A 14,398-nucleotide genomic window follows, 5' to 3' on the forward strand; every position below is an offset into this window, starting at 1 on the left:
CAGACCAATGTGCAAAACAGTCATGACACACAGAATGATAAGACGCCGCGGCCCAGTGGTATAGTACTCACTTCTGAAGCATGGAGTCCCTGTTCGATTCCAGCTTGCGCTAAGTGGGGTTTGTTTTGAACAAACACCATGAGCACAAGTTTTCCCATTTCCTCTTACTTTCATCACTCCACCGGTATCGTTCAGGTGAAGTTAGATTTACGAATCGAAGTTGCACCACTCGAGCGTGACGTAAAGTGGTGTGACGTAATTATCATGAGAGCAAAGGTGGAGTAAAACAAGCTCTGCGGGGTTTCTAACCTCCTTCGCTCGCTGCCGCTCGCTCAGCTATGTTTTGACAATATGCGAAAAAAAAGTGAACTGTTTTTCATAAGGTATCACATAAAGTATTCTTCACTCCAAAGTTTTTCACATTCTTTTCTTTTTTTTAAATTCTTTTCTGAGTTGTAATTTGTAGTCTTTGCGAAGAAAAAAAGGAAAAAAAAGATGTATAAGAGAAAAAACTTGATGAATGGCTTGGCTGTTAGATACACTTGCTGCTGCTAATGGTTAGTGCCAGATAATTAAGGCTTGCAGATCTTACTTTTAAATAGAGCTACGTACTTACTGTGCAACGACAGCTATCTGCCCAACACTTGTATAATATTATTTATTGTAGGTAGAATTACAAACGACTGCAATCTTTACAAACCACAGCTATTCGCACGCCAATCATGAGTTTAAAATTCACTTGTACGCGTAGCAACTTTGGAATAAAATTGTCCATCAAACGACTACGTCCAAAATTGATTGGCTAGCTGCCTCTCTTGCTGGTCCATGTAGTGGTTAGCTCACATGGCTTTCCGGTAGATGATAATCAAACTCACTACAATAGTGCCGATTCCACTTGTCCTATGGAATATAGCCACGTTGTTGATGAAAGGGCGTAAATACTAACCAATGAATTGAGTGGCCAGTAGACTCAGAGATCTACATGCTCTAGTACAAACTGCATAAGTACAGGATGAGCCGAAAGTCCAATACGTAGCCCTTATGTATATTTTGGAAATGGATGTTGTTGGATCAGGAGTGAATAAAGTATAATAACAGAAGATACACGTTATCCGAGGAGGCTATATACAACACTTTATTTCAATGTCTCTATGCGTATTTCATTGTTTTCGTAATAGAGAATTACCGTCCTTCACGCACTTCAGGGGCGGATCCAGGGAGGGGGGCGATTGGCCCCCGCCCAGAAAAGAAAACTTTTTCTTTTTATATATAAATAAAACCCATTCCAGAGTTTGGAGCTCTTAAAAGTAGCTCTAAGTAAGAGTATTACAACCCACCTCCCCCCCAGAAGTCCGTCCTGGATCCGCCCATGATGCACGGTGTAAAATTTTCTACAGTATTCCGTGGCGTGCTAATAGCAATTGTAATTTGAACGACTTATTTTAAGAGTCTTCAATATAGCGAAATTAAACTACCGCTAATTTTAGAGTTTTTTCTGTAATATCTCCAAAACAAATAAAAATATTCGAAAAGCAGAAACGTAGTGAACTAGACAATACGATTTTGCATGTGACACTTTTACCACAGTTCATCTATCTGCTTTTGGTATGCCGCTATTTACAGAATCCGCAAAAAAATATTAAATCTATCTACTATTGCAAATTGAAAGTAGAAAGATGACTTGTGATAACAGTGTCACACGCAAAATCATATTGTCTAGTTCACTACGTTTCTGCTTTTCGAATATTTTTATTTGTTTTGAAATTATTACAGAAAATCTCTAAAATTAGCGGTAGTTTAATTTCGCAGTAGTGAAGACCCTTAAGTGTATCAGTTGTGTGGTAACTATTATTAACAACTTTTTGCTTGACGTAGACCACGATGTATTGTCATCACACGATGTCAGATCGGAACTTCTGAGAGGTCAGTTTAGAGATACTGGTAGCTATGAAGGACCCTGGCCAATCCATCTGTTGCGAAACACTTCATTGAGATATTTTCTCCCCGCAAAAAAAAGAAAAAAAGAAAGAAAAGAGAAGAAAAAAATTATCGCGGATATACTTTAGTATCAGTTCATCTTAATACGTGCGTCGTTATCGTTCAACATTAAATTTTAGGCTTTTTAAAAATTAGTTTTTGTCGATTTTCTCAAACATGACGCACCCACAGCATTTTGTTCAATATCTATTTAATCGAGATCAATGTTTGGTGTATATTTCATGAACATTTTGTCTTTCTATGCTAAGAATATTGAAAAATTATTATTATTATTATTATTATTATTATTATTATTATTATTATTATTAGGCCCTATTATTATTGTTAATAATAATAATAATAATAATAATAAATATTTCAATTTAACGTCCCATGATTATGCCCTTTAGGCCAGGAGGAGGAGGATTAAGGCAAGTGAATGATAATGGAAGAATTGGTGGAATGATAAAGTGGAAGGAAACGAGAATGCCCCGAGAAAATCCACACGGGCACACTGTTGTCCACCACAAACTTAATTTGACCGGGGATCGAACTACGGACCCTACGCACCAGAGGGAAGCGCTCTACACTGACCCACTTACTACTATTATTATTATTATTATTATTATTATTATTATTATTATTATTATTATTATTATTATTATTATTATTATTATTATTATTATTATTATCATGCAATGAGACAGTACCCTAGAAGCACAGACAACTTACAAACCGCTTGCTATAAGTTTGCATTTCAAGTCTGCCATTCTTGCATACAGCTTGATTGGAAAGCGTGCAATCATGCCGCAAGCTGGATTCCAGTAACAAAGTTACATAGGGACAACCTTGCATTCTGTGATCCATTCAAGCTTGATGCAAGCGTTTCACGCTGGCGGCAGGTCAATAATCAATGAACGGCCAATGATGCTATGACGCAAGAGAAGGACCTAAAGCATCGCTTGCAAGTACAACAAAAGGCAGATGTATGAAAGCACGCGTTGAAAGTGCAAACATAGGAAGCCAAAAGCCAAGCACGCCCCAACTTGCTGAAAGCTTTCTAGCTACTTGGGTATAAAGGTTGCTTTGTTAGTATGTCAGCTACTCCGCACTATAACTCTTGAGCGGAAGCTATTTTTAAAAATGTTTATTGGAATAGATAACTAGAGCAATTAACTCGACCGAGTTCGTTAACAGAGTTAGTCCGTTAACATCTTAACGGATAACGATGGACATCTATATCCCAAACATGTCAGTTTCGGGTGATCCTCTTTAATGTACTTAGCAGAGTTTATTATTATTATTATTATTATTATTATTATTATTATTATTATTATTATTATTATTAGTAGTAGTAGTAGTAGTAGTTGTAGTAGTAGTAGTAGTAGAATTGGAATTTTTCCCATTGAATTTAAATAAGTTATCTGAAAGAAGTTTACTTGTTTCTGATAAACCATTAAGAGGTACTGTGTGAGCAGTAGCGGATGTAGACGGTAAAACTAGGGGGAGGCAGCCAGAACCCAGACTATGATAAATATATCATGAGTTTATTATGAACTTTCAAAACTATATAAATAAGAACTTCAATTATTTTTGTCATTCAAAAAGTGGGGGCCTTGACCACCCGTCCCCGCGCTAGATCTGCCACTGTGTTAGGCAAAAAGTGGAGGTGAACTACCTTCATGCCCTCCCTAAACGTCGCCCACCATGGCCACTGTCTTGGAGAAATGAAATATAAGTGTTAAGTAGAGACACCTGTCGGCATTGGCAAGAAATGTCGAGCGCGCAGTTGTATTGAAAAGAGTATGTCGCGTTGGACACGCTAAGAGCGGTTTGAAAGAAAAATAAAAAAATAAAAAAGGAAGTAAGTAGCAGCTTTGCATGTGTGTGCTGATGTTACTTTTTTTTTTTTTTTTTTTTTTTTTAAGTTCACACTTGAAGTGAGAATAGCAATTATATGTGCAGTTCTTGCCATAAATTCCCTGCCACATGCCACTTTTCCCCTCAGTAAAGAAAATTTGGCAAGGCGAAATAAATTAGAATATTAAGCCTACCTACGTATGTGCAAAAATGATTTCTTTTAAAGATTGTAATATTAAAAAAAAAAAAATCTCTAACAAGAGGCTAGTTTGGTATGTGGTTGAATAAGAATAGAACCAAGTCACGTCGTTCTTTATGGCTTTTTACGATTTGGTTTTACTACCTTCTTTCTTCTTCTTTCTCTATTTCAAATTTGTTTTACATTTTTGAAATTAAAAAAAAAAAAAAGAAAAGAAAAATAGCTTGCACTTTAAGATCATGACTTGACACTGCAGTTGCACGCAATGTCTGCCGTTTCTTTGTTTTTGATCCTTGCACGTAGGTTTCGGAGAACTGCAATTCAGTTTCACGTTTATTAATTCCCCGTCTGCACCGCACTCACCTCTTCTAATTCCGTCATTAAACTCATTTAATGATTTCTGACCTTTGTTAACCCACATACACACCCTCCTCCTGCAAGCAATAGTTAATCGAACATGAAATATTATCGTAGGCTTAAAAACAATAACCGTGATTTACTAATTGTTACACTCAAAATTACAAATTGCGCAGAGCGTTTCTTCACTTCCTCTCTACCGTATATATACAGAGTGTTTCAAAACAACACCGACAACGTTTGGGAGATTATTCCTGACACTAAGATAAGACAAAAAGTATAGACCAACCTAAGTGCACAAATGCATCCTCTCGGAGTTATAGGCTGCCGAAAACACGAACAAATGAAATTTAAAGCTCCATAGCTCCAAAACTCTCGAACCTTCCGTAGTCGGATCAAGACTTAATTTTGAAACTAGTATGTGCCCTAACCAAATATCCAAGTTTTAAAATCCTGTGGTACTTCCACAACAATTTTTATAGGGATAGTTGGTGAGTATTTCAGATTATATGCCCGTAGCCAAACTGCCTCTATACAGATAGTTTCAGAAGTACCTGTAGGATTTTGAAACATGTATTTCTGGATAGAGCACATAATTTCTAAGTGAACTCTTGATGCAATTACAGTAGGTCCCATAGTTTTGGAGCTATAGACCTTTAAGGTTCATTTTTTCATGTTTTCAGCAGCCTATAACTCCGAAAGGAAACATTTGTGCGCCCAGGTTGGTCTGTACTTTTTGTCTTATCTTGGTGTCAGGAATCCCCTCCCAAACGTTGTCGGTGTTGTTTTGAAACACCCTGTATAAGGCGACGGTTATGCCCTCTACGCTAAATGATTAATGACAAATTAATAACGAAAGTGAAAATTAATTGAGGAATGAGAATGTAGGAGGAAAACGGAGAACCATGAGATAACCGACAAACACGATCTTGTCGTCCATCGCAAACTCATCTGACTTGGGCAGTGGTGGATCTAGAAGGTAAAAACTGGGGGACCAGCCAGCATACAGATTATGATATTGAAGAATGAAAATGTGGGAGGAAAATGGAGGATCCTGAGGTAATCAACGAACACGATGTCGTCCATCGTAAACTCACCTGACCTGGCCTGGGATCAAACCAAGAAACCTTACACCAGAAGTGAGGGCAAGTAATCAAGGAATACTCTCGGGTTTTAAATGAGTTTAAGTCTGTCACTAGACGCTATTTTGTAACACAGAAAACACTTAATATTCCTCTTTGATCTTTCACGAAACTCCATGTTCATGTTGACCTATACCCACTACAAAAAAGAAAAAAGTTAATTTCTTTTGATAAACAAATACATTGAAAGACCTGTTTATATTGTCCTACAATATCTTCTTTTAATCAAAAGGTACTCATAAAAAGGAACTAAAATACCTGTAAATTGACTCTTAAGACGTATGCAGATAACTCGGACAGGGAGTATCAACGTAATCACGGAACCTTCATTAAACATTGATAAAAAGAAAAGCAATAAACCGTCCCCACGTGCGGCAGTAAAATCAGAAAAGTTGAATGACTCCCAGTGGTGTTTCAAATGTTAACAAATGTTCATGTTTATTATATGATAGTTTCTTGATATTTTAGTTTTGCTTACTGCAATTTCTGTAGGCCATTGGAGACAATGATAAAACCAAATATGGGTAATAATAAATGATCAAAGCATTGACGGAGATAATAAGAATTCTTTTTATCTTTTTAATTGGCTTTCTTCTTTACTGGACTTTAGTTTAGCGTCCATTTCAGCATCGAGGTTATATGAGATTTGGATCTTTAGCTTAAATTGGGTTCCAAATCTCATCACCTTCCGTCGGGAATCGAAGTCGGGTCACCTCTGATAAGAATGAGAGGTAATTAAAAAAAAAGTTATTTTCTCTGCCAATTATTCAATCACTTATTTTGTCACTGTATACATTTATTTTTATCGTTTTCTGCAAGCCTACAAACATAGCAGTAAGTAAAATTAAAGAATTATTATGTAATATGAGAATAATAGCAGTTAATATAGTTTCTAAACATTAAAAAATGTTTATGAGTCTTTTGTGCACGGTGATTGGACTTCAGTTCAACTTTTCTACATACCGTCTTAAATGCAATTTGTAAATCCGAGAAACAACTTGGATTTCTATTGAAGGTAAGCTCTCTTAACGCTGCACTGGGACTACATGATATTGATGAAATGATGCGGGGGAATGATTGTCAAATTCTTACATTCGATTTGGGATTCATTGGTGTGGGAGACCAGGGTATTATTCCCGGCGGGAGCTCATGTGGTTCGGATTCCACGTTAATCAGTAGGTCCACGTCTCATATAGCTTCGCTGCTGAACGGGAAGTTAAACTCAAAATCAACTCAATTCAATTTGGGATTCAATTAAGTAGCTAAATAAAAAATAATTTGATCCAGTCTTAATCTTGCTTAGTTGGAACTGCAAACAGCCGTCTACAATATTGTCTTCGTTCCTTTACAACGTCCTGTATTGAAATTCATAGCTGATCCATTTTGAATATACAGGGATACGCTGCGTGGTTAACTTGTTACAAGACAAAAAGTAAAACATGCTCTAAAACAACGTTGTTCCAGAGGCCTATTTACAGTGAGTTTAATTAGAATTTGTTCACACAGAAATATAGCATAATAAATAATTATATATATATATATATATATATATATGTTGGTTGAGTTAGGATTTAGCGTGTCGTTCGGCAGCGAGGCTATGTGGGACGTGGACCTACAGCTTAACGTGGGATTCGAACCACAAGAACTCCCGTCGGGAATCGAACCTGAATCTCAGGCGTCGAAGATGTTACGCCAACCATATAGCCGCTGAAGGAAACATATGATTAACGAGAGTGAAGGATTATGAAATGAAGTGATGGAATGGGAATGTGGGGAAAATGGGAAAACCCCATGGCTACGATGATGTAAATCGAACTCACTTGCCCAAGGATCGAACTAGAAACCTTTTGTACCAGAGGTGAGCTTTTTACCACTAAGCCACGCAGTCCCATTTTTCAACTGCAGTTAATATTTTCATATCAAAAATCAATTCTCGACCCGATTTTTAAAATAGTTCCATCTATATGTGCATTCGTGCTGTTTACCTGTTCTTAAAAATATAAAAATCTAAATTAACAAACCGTGAATTGCCAATTCGTAAATCCTTACAAAAAAGGGGAAACGTCTCATCACGCTAATCCTAATAATAGTTATACTTATATATGCCGCTACATGTGTTATCTAGACATAGTCGAAAAACATATCGGTTTAAAATATTGGTGTCCAATTACAATGAGCCTGAGGGTCATAACCGTCTTTACTAGTAAAGTGGAGGACCGCAGCTAATTATTATTATTATTATTATTATTATTATTATTATTATTATTATTATTATTATTATTATTATTATTCTACAAACATATAAAAAAGGTATTTGAAATATTACCTATTCAATCTGTGACAAATGAGAGTGACTAGCAGCGTTTACAAGGGCTGGGATATCTACATCCATTCCTATTGTTGCGAGCCGCAAGAGATGTAAAAGAGAAGAATCTCCAAGGCAGTTTCTGAAGCGACTCTTCACAATTTTCATGGTGGTAAATGCACTTTCACACAAATAAGTACTATCAAACATTGACACTCTGTTGCCGTGGATGCCCGCGCACTTTTTGTTGTACAGAAGCGCTAAATGGATGTGGTATTTCGAAGGAAGAATGGAAACATTAAACGAATAAATAAATATAAATGAAAATACTATCAGTAATAAAAATCGTGAATCGTGAAAGCTTTGTGGGCCGTAAGAAACGGTTTGACGGGACGCAATTTGGACAGCGCTGGTTTAAAACTACTAGTATGTGTAAAACCTCTTTGTTCGAAAACCGTATTATTACATTGCTGAACCAAGGTATTGCTAAACTCTTTCTAATGTGAAAGAAATAATTAAAAATTACCTATGAGTAAAAGAACAAATGTTTTTGGAAAACTGTGCATGGCTATTTTGACCAATATTCTTCTTAAATTCATAAAGAAGTATCTAGTTGTAGGTTTTCAACAACCAAAACTTTTAACGCTGTACCAAAACATGTAGAGGTAAAATGAAAGTAGTAATTGGACAATACAATGCATAATACAAAAGAAAAAAAACTATATTGTGTACTTACCCTGGGTGAAATTGGTAACAGCAGCATTTTTCTTGAAGTACTGGCGATTCACAATGTCTCCAAACTGTGGTGGTACAGTAATAACGTACAGCAAGGATGATGAAGAACTGTCTCTGTCTTCGGCCTTGAGTACCTTGTTGGTAAACTGGAAACCCAACTGGAAATTAGTGCCTCCATCACTGTATATAGGTCCAATGGCAGATGCACCGCGATTGATGGCGATTTGAGGAATCCCATTATCAACGGGGATAATTTCGATAAACAAATCTTGAGGAAAGCGCGTTTCCCGGTCCAGTGCCGGATACACAAAAAAGTCATCATGGACACCATCCGACACAACGAAACTAAATGTATCTTCAACAGTCTCACTTCCGTCATGAGCGTATGAAATTAAATTTTCCAGAAGGTCCGACATGAGAAATTCTCTTACGGATGAACTCGAATTATACAACAATTTACCGTGAACCGGAAGTTGTGTTATTGTTATCTTGATCTTATCAGGTTCAGTATCTTTGTCCTCAACTTTAAGTTCAAAAGGAGTTATAAGCTTTGTACCTCCTTCGGCGACAACAAGCTTATTAAGAAATACCACGGGCTTCTTATTATCAACATCACTAATAGATATCCGAAAGGTACGATAAACCGAATTGTATCCATCACTCACTTCAAATTCAAAACTATCCGTCTTCTCCTCGTCATTGTTAGAGTGAACGTAGTAAATCTTGTTTCCAGCCAATTGAAGCTGGGTAAACTGGAAAATGGGAACTCCCGGATAATCAGAGTTTTCCAAGTGGCCTCTTGTTGGAGAACGGGTTATCGTAAATTTTAGAAACTCGTCATCACTATTGAGATCAGTCGTACTTAGAATATCGGTGCTTAAAGTCACTTTTCCACCTTCTGGTAATTCGACACCTTTATTAACCACATCTGGAAATATTACATCAATACCATCTACTGTTATGTAAAAATAACGATCAATAAGTGGGTTGTATCCATCTGTAACGTCAAACTTTATGATATCGCGGACACCTTCACGGCCTGTGTGAGTGTACTTTAGAAATCCTTCGTCTATAAGTTTCTGTGTGAAATTATCACCTTTGGTCAAGTTCGTTATGATTTCTTGCGTTTCAGGATCATTCAGCGACAAGTACCCATGTTTGGGAGGTTTTCGGATAATAAAGGTCAAATTAGCATCTTCAGAGTCCATATCTTCAGCCTTAAGAATCTTATTGGTAATAACAATGCTTTCACCAACATCTATGTCCAAACCATCATTAATTGTAAGTCGAGGAGTTTCGTCATCTCTAGGAATCACAAGGACAATAAATTTCTTTTTTATTGTATGTTTTTCGTCACCATCATTCAACGAAAGTTCAAATGTGTCTTCTGTTGTTTCTGAATCGTCGTGAGAATACATTATATTTGAAGAAAATGATATTTGATCCAAAGTAAAAGATTTGACATCAGTAACGCCACCTGTTCCGTGTTGAACTATGCGTCCATGTTGTGGCGGCATCACTACAGAGAAAGTCAGAGTGTCTTTGGGTTCGTCTAAATCTGCAGCGTTCAAAATCGGCAAATCTATTATAATTTCTAGTCCTTCCATTACTACAAATTCCCTCATGAATATCTCTGGTATTTCATCATTGGTTGGAGTTATAGTTATTGGGAAAAATGTTTCTGGTGACGTGTTAATACCATCAGTGCAGTGGAAACTAAAGCCATCTTGGCGCGGTTCGATTTTTTTGTGTATGCTTTGAACATAATTAATATTTCCGCGTCTGATATCGCCAAACGTAAACGATGTTACAGGTATTCCCCGCCTGGATCGTTCGGAGCCTGGCCCTGGAGATACATTTTCAACATAACCTTTCGCAGGTTGCACAACAATGGTGCATAAAGAATCTTCTTCTTCCGAGTCCGCGTCACTCACTACAATATATTCTTCTAATATTGTTTCCTTACCGCCCTCTTTGACTTGATATGTAGGATCGATTTCGACCACAGGAGGAACATTATCTACAGGTTCGATAGTTACATTGACCTCAACATGATTAATTTTACTGTCTCCTAAAATCCAAGCGTCTGACATATCAGATAACTTCAAAACAAACACGTCACTAATAGACTTTCGACCAATTTCTCCTCCAATATGAACGTATTGTACTTCTTTCATTTCGATGTTCATCTGAGTAAATCGATCTACTGGTTGACCTCGCAATTGGATTATACCATAACGAGGTTCCTTTTCGACAATGAAAGTCAACATTAGATCTTCGGAATCCGGGTCGGAAGCCTTCAATATTTCACCATTCAAAATAGCAGAATGGCCTTCACTAACTTTGACCACAATTCCCAGAATTCCTGGCGATATCTCTAGACTCGGTGGTTCGTCGTCTACAGGTTGAATATCAATTCGTACCACAATAGGAACGTTATGAACCGTGTCAGATACTTCAAGATTGAAGGAATCTTTTCTTTCTTCGTCTCCATTGTGCGTATATTTTATGTAATCATTATCGATATCGTCTTGACGAAATTCATCACCAACAATAAGCGGGACAGACCGGTAACTTAGTTCACCATGTGATGGAAGTTTAGATACTCGATATATAATTTGACTTAATTCTGTATCCGGATCTTCAACATCCAAAATTTCGGGTGAAATAACCGCAGTTCCGCCTTCTAAGACTCCATCTAATCCACTATTATGTATCGTAGGTGGTTTGTTATCTACAGGAATTAAAAATATTGTAAAAACTTGTTCCGGAAGAATGTTACCTGCTTCGTCTTCAATTTCAAATTCAAACTGAATAACTCTGGGAGTAATACCTTGTTCAATCGACGGTGGTTTGTATGATATCTTATGGTGATTAATTTGTGCTTGCGAAAACTCATGGACAACTGTTTCGGGACGTTCTGTAAGCACAATTTGCCCTGCATCAAGAAGATTATTGTCATCGGTGTCGTAAGGTGGTTTTGTTATACGATATATAAGATGGCGATCATTGGTATCGGCGTCTGAAAATCTAAGATGAAACTTTGTGATAACTGTTAGCTGGAATTCTTTAACATCAATTTGCATTGTAGCCTCAGGATGCATTTGCGGTGGTATATCGTCAACTGGAGAAATTGTGACAATAAATTCCTGAACTTCGGACTCATTGGGAGGGTCATGGTAATCACTAATCTTAAAGAGTATTTGGTCAAAAACGACTTTAGAAGAGTGGTCACCAGAATGTCTATAGAACAACCGTCCTTCTACAATATCTGTTTGTGTCCACGTTGTTGCAGTCTTTTCATACAACCCGTCGTCGAGAAAATACCAGTGTTCAGGGTCTTCCGGAATTGATGAACGTCTAAGGATTACCCTACCATATTTAGGAAGCGGTGGAACTAGAGTGTAGATTATTTTAGAATCGTCACTATCAATGTCGGTCGCACTCAGAACAAACGGGGACAACTCAATATCGCCACTTTTTTGAACGGTAACGCCAGTGTTGACGTTAAGAACGGGAGGCTCATCATCCACAGGAAATATTGTGACTGGAAATAGTATCTCCACTACATTTTTACCATCGAACAGTCTAAAAACAATATTGTCAGCGTTAGTATCACTACCATCGTGCTGATATGATACCAATCCTGCGTCTAGGTCAGCAGGAGTAAAATGATTAGTGGGAGTACCCATCAAAACCAACTGGCCATGTTTCAATCCGTCTACAACGCTTATAATAACATCCTCAATATTGTCTTCGTCGGATATTTCAAGGTTTTTTGAACTTATAAGTTTCCGAGATTCGCCTTCGAATAACGATATCCCTGTATTCTTTGTTGCGATTGGGGCAAGAGTATTTTTCGGGTTGACAACAATCATGAATGTGAATGGATCAGATGCAGCCCCGTCACTATCAATAATCTCCATTGTTACTTCATAAACGCGTTTGACGTCAGAATCAGATGCTGGTGGTTTATACGCTATTTTTAAGTTCTTCACATCTCGTTGATAGAATGATGTAATAGGCATCATTTGATCATCTGTGCTAACTATTTCACCCTCATCGTACCCCAATGAAGACGTCACATTAAATATAAGTTCGTCCGCTGGAGTTTCTGCATCTTCAGCGTAAAATACGCTGGGAGTAAACGCAGTCATAATAAATTGATTGACGTCAAGTAAAAGAAGAGAATCGTAACTGAGAGTTGGTTTTCGGTTTTCGATGCCCTCCTCGATACGAACCATGACTTGGAAAAATTCTTGTTTCTCAATGTTCCCTTCTTTATCCAAAACTTCAACAACCATTGGAATATAATCACTGTTGGGTGGTGGGGAATCCCCTTTCAAACCATTATGCTGATACCATACTAGAGAATCTACAAATTCGTCACAATTATACGTTGAAACACCACTATCGGAAACAACCTGACCATGTTTTGGTAGTCCTTGGTTCGACGCTAGGATTGTCACCTTGCATTGGGTCTGTTCGCGATCAAATTCAAATTGAAGATTTCGATCTGTTATAGGGTTACTTTGGCCACCAATTGTTTTGACTACTAATGGCATATTACGTGTAACAACCTCCAATTGTTCAAATGTCACCTGGATTCGAAGAAGGACTGGCACAATGTGGGTATCGTCGTGGCTATCATAACGAACCATTAAGCGCACTCTGTCTTTGACAGGACTTCGTAGACCAAAATGTGTATAATGAACTTCGTTGGGGCCGAATTTACAAGGAAAAGAAGTAGGATAAACCTTACCTGGTCTTTGCGAGAGAGGGTCATTTTGGATAACCTGAACATAACACCGGTCTCCAGGCCGTACATTGATGTTAAGATGCTTCTTAGGATCCAAATACGTGACACGTCCAAAAGGAACTTCCAACACTTCATTTCTTGGTGACACAATTTCATTTGGCGTAACTTCTGCATCGTATTCGTACTCATCAAAACTGAACGCGGAACTCGAACCCACAACCGCTAGTAACCAACAACACAACAACCACACGTACACCATCGCCATTTTACGTTAGTTTGATTTCTTTTTGACAAACAGATTTTAAAAAAAATAGAATAAAAAGGAAGGAAGGGGAAGGAATTCGCAATGTCGCGTCTCACGACTTGGTAACGACCTTCACACTCAAGGCGAGAGGGGTAATAGTATTCCACATTGTCGCCCTGACCCGCGTGGTACACACTATCCACGTCTTGCAGGCAGTGTCTCGTGTGTGTGACATACAGCCGAACGCTCTTCACCAACACTCGCGGGCACTACTCGATTCCACTGAGTAAGCAGGGAGAAGTCAAGTCTACCGCCTGCCTAGCATCCACACCGAAATATCTCCGTTCGCAGCTCCTGAAGCAAGAAGACATTGGGGAGAAAAAAAAAATCCTCCACTGCGCACGAATACACGCAATCACATTGCTATAGGTCTATATTCCTTGGTGAACTTCTTTAGTTCTTGTTTGCCTCAAAGGGGGTTGAAAGTGATTGTGGGTGGATGCGTGGCTTTGAAGGGACAGGTAGACGGAAGAAAAAAAAAAAAAAAGAAAAACGGAATAAAACATCCCTTAGGTTGTAACCTAATGAATGCTGTTTGTAGAATTTCTGTAAAAATGTGTACCTGAATTCATACTTATTTCTTTCGCGCTGAAAGAGAAGGACGATTTACGTGAATTAGTGGTAAAATAATTAATGTTCGTACAATAACTCTTTTACAGCTTCTTCTTCTTCTTCTTCTTCTTCTTCTTCTTTATTATTATTATTATTATTATTATTATTATTATTATTATTATTATTATTATTATTATTATTATTATTA

General features: G+C 37.6%; 1 protein-coding gene across 1 annotated transcript in view; it reads right to left on the reverse strand.

Annotated features, from left to right (window-relative positions):
- LOC145662393 (FRAS1-related extracellular matrix protein 2-like) overlaps nucleotides 1-13,916 on the reverse strand; it is a 311,481-nt gene extending 297,565 nt beyond the window's left edge. The window contains exon 1 of the mRNA XM_081727922.1: nucleotides 8,577-13,916. Within this exon, the coding sequence (XP_081584048.1) occupies nucleotides 8,577-13,599 (5,023 nt within the window). The 5' untranslated portion in view covers nucleotides 13,600-13,916. The remainder of the gene's footprint in view (nucleotides 1-8,576) is intronic.
- Between the last annotated feature and the right edge of the window lie 482 nt (nucleotides 13,917-14,398).

This window comes from Thermobia domestica, chromosome 10 (genome assembly GCF_964235325.1).
Source record: "Thermobia domestica chromosome 10, izTheDome1.hap1.1, whole genome shotgun sequence".
Classification (NCBI taxonomy): domain Eukaryota; kingdom Metazoa; phylum Arthropoda; class Insecta; order Zygentoma; family Lepismatidae; genus Thermobia; species Thermobia domestica.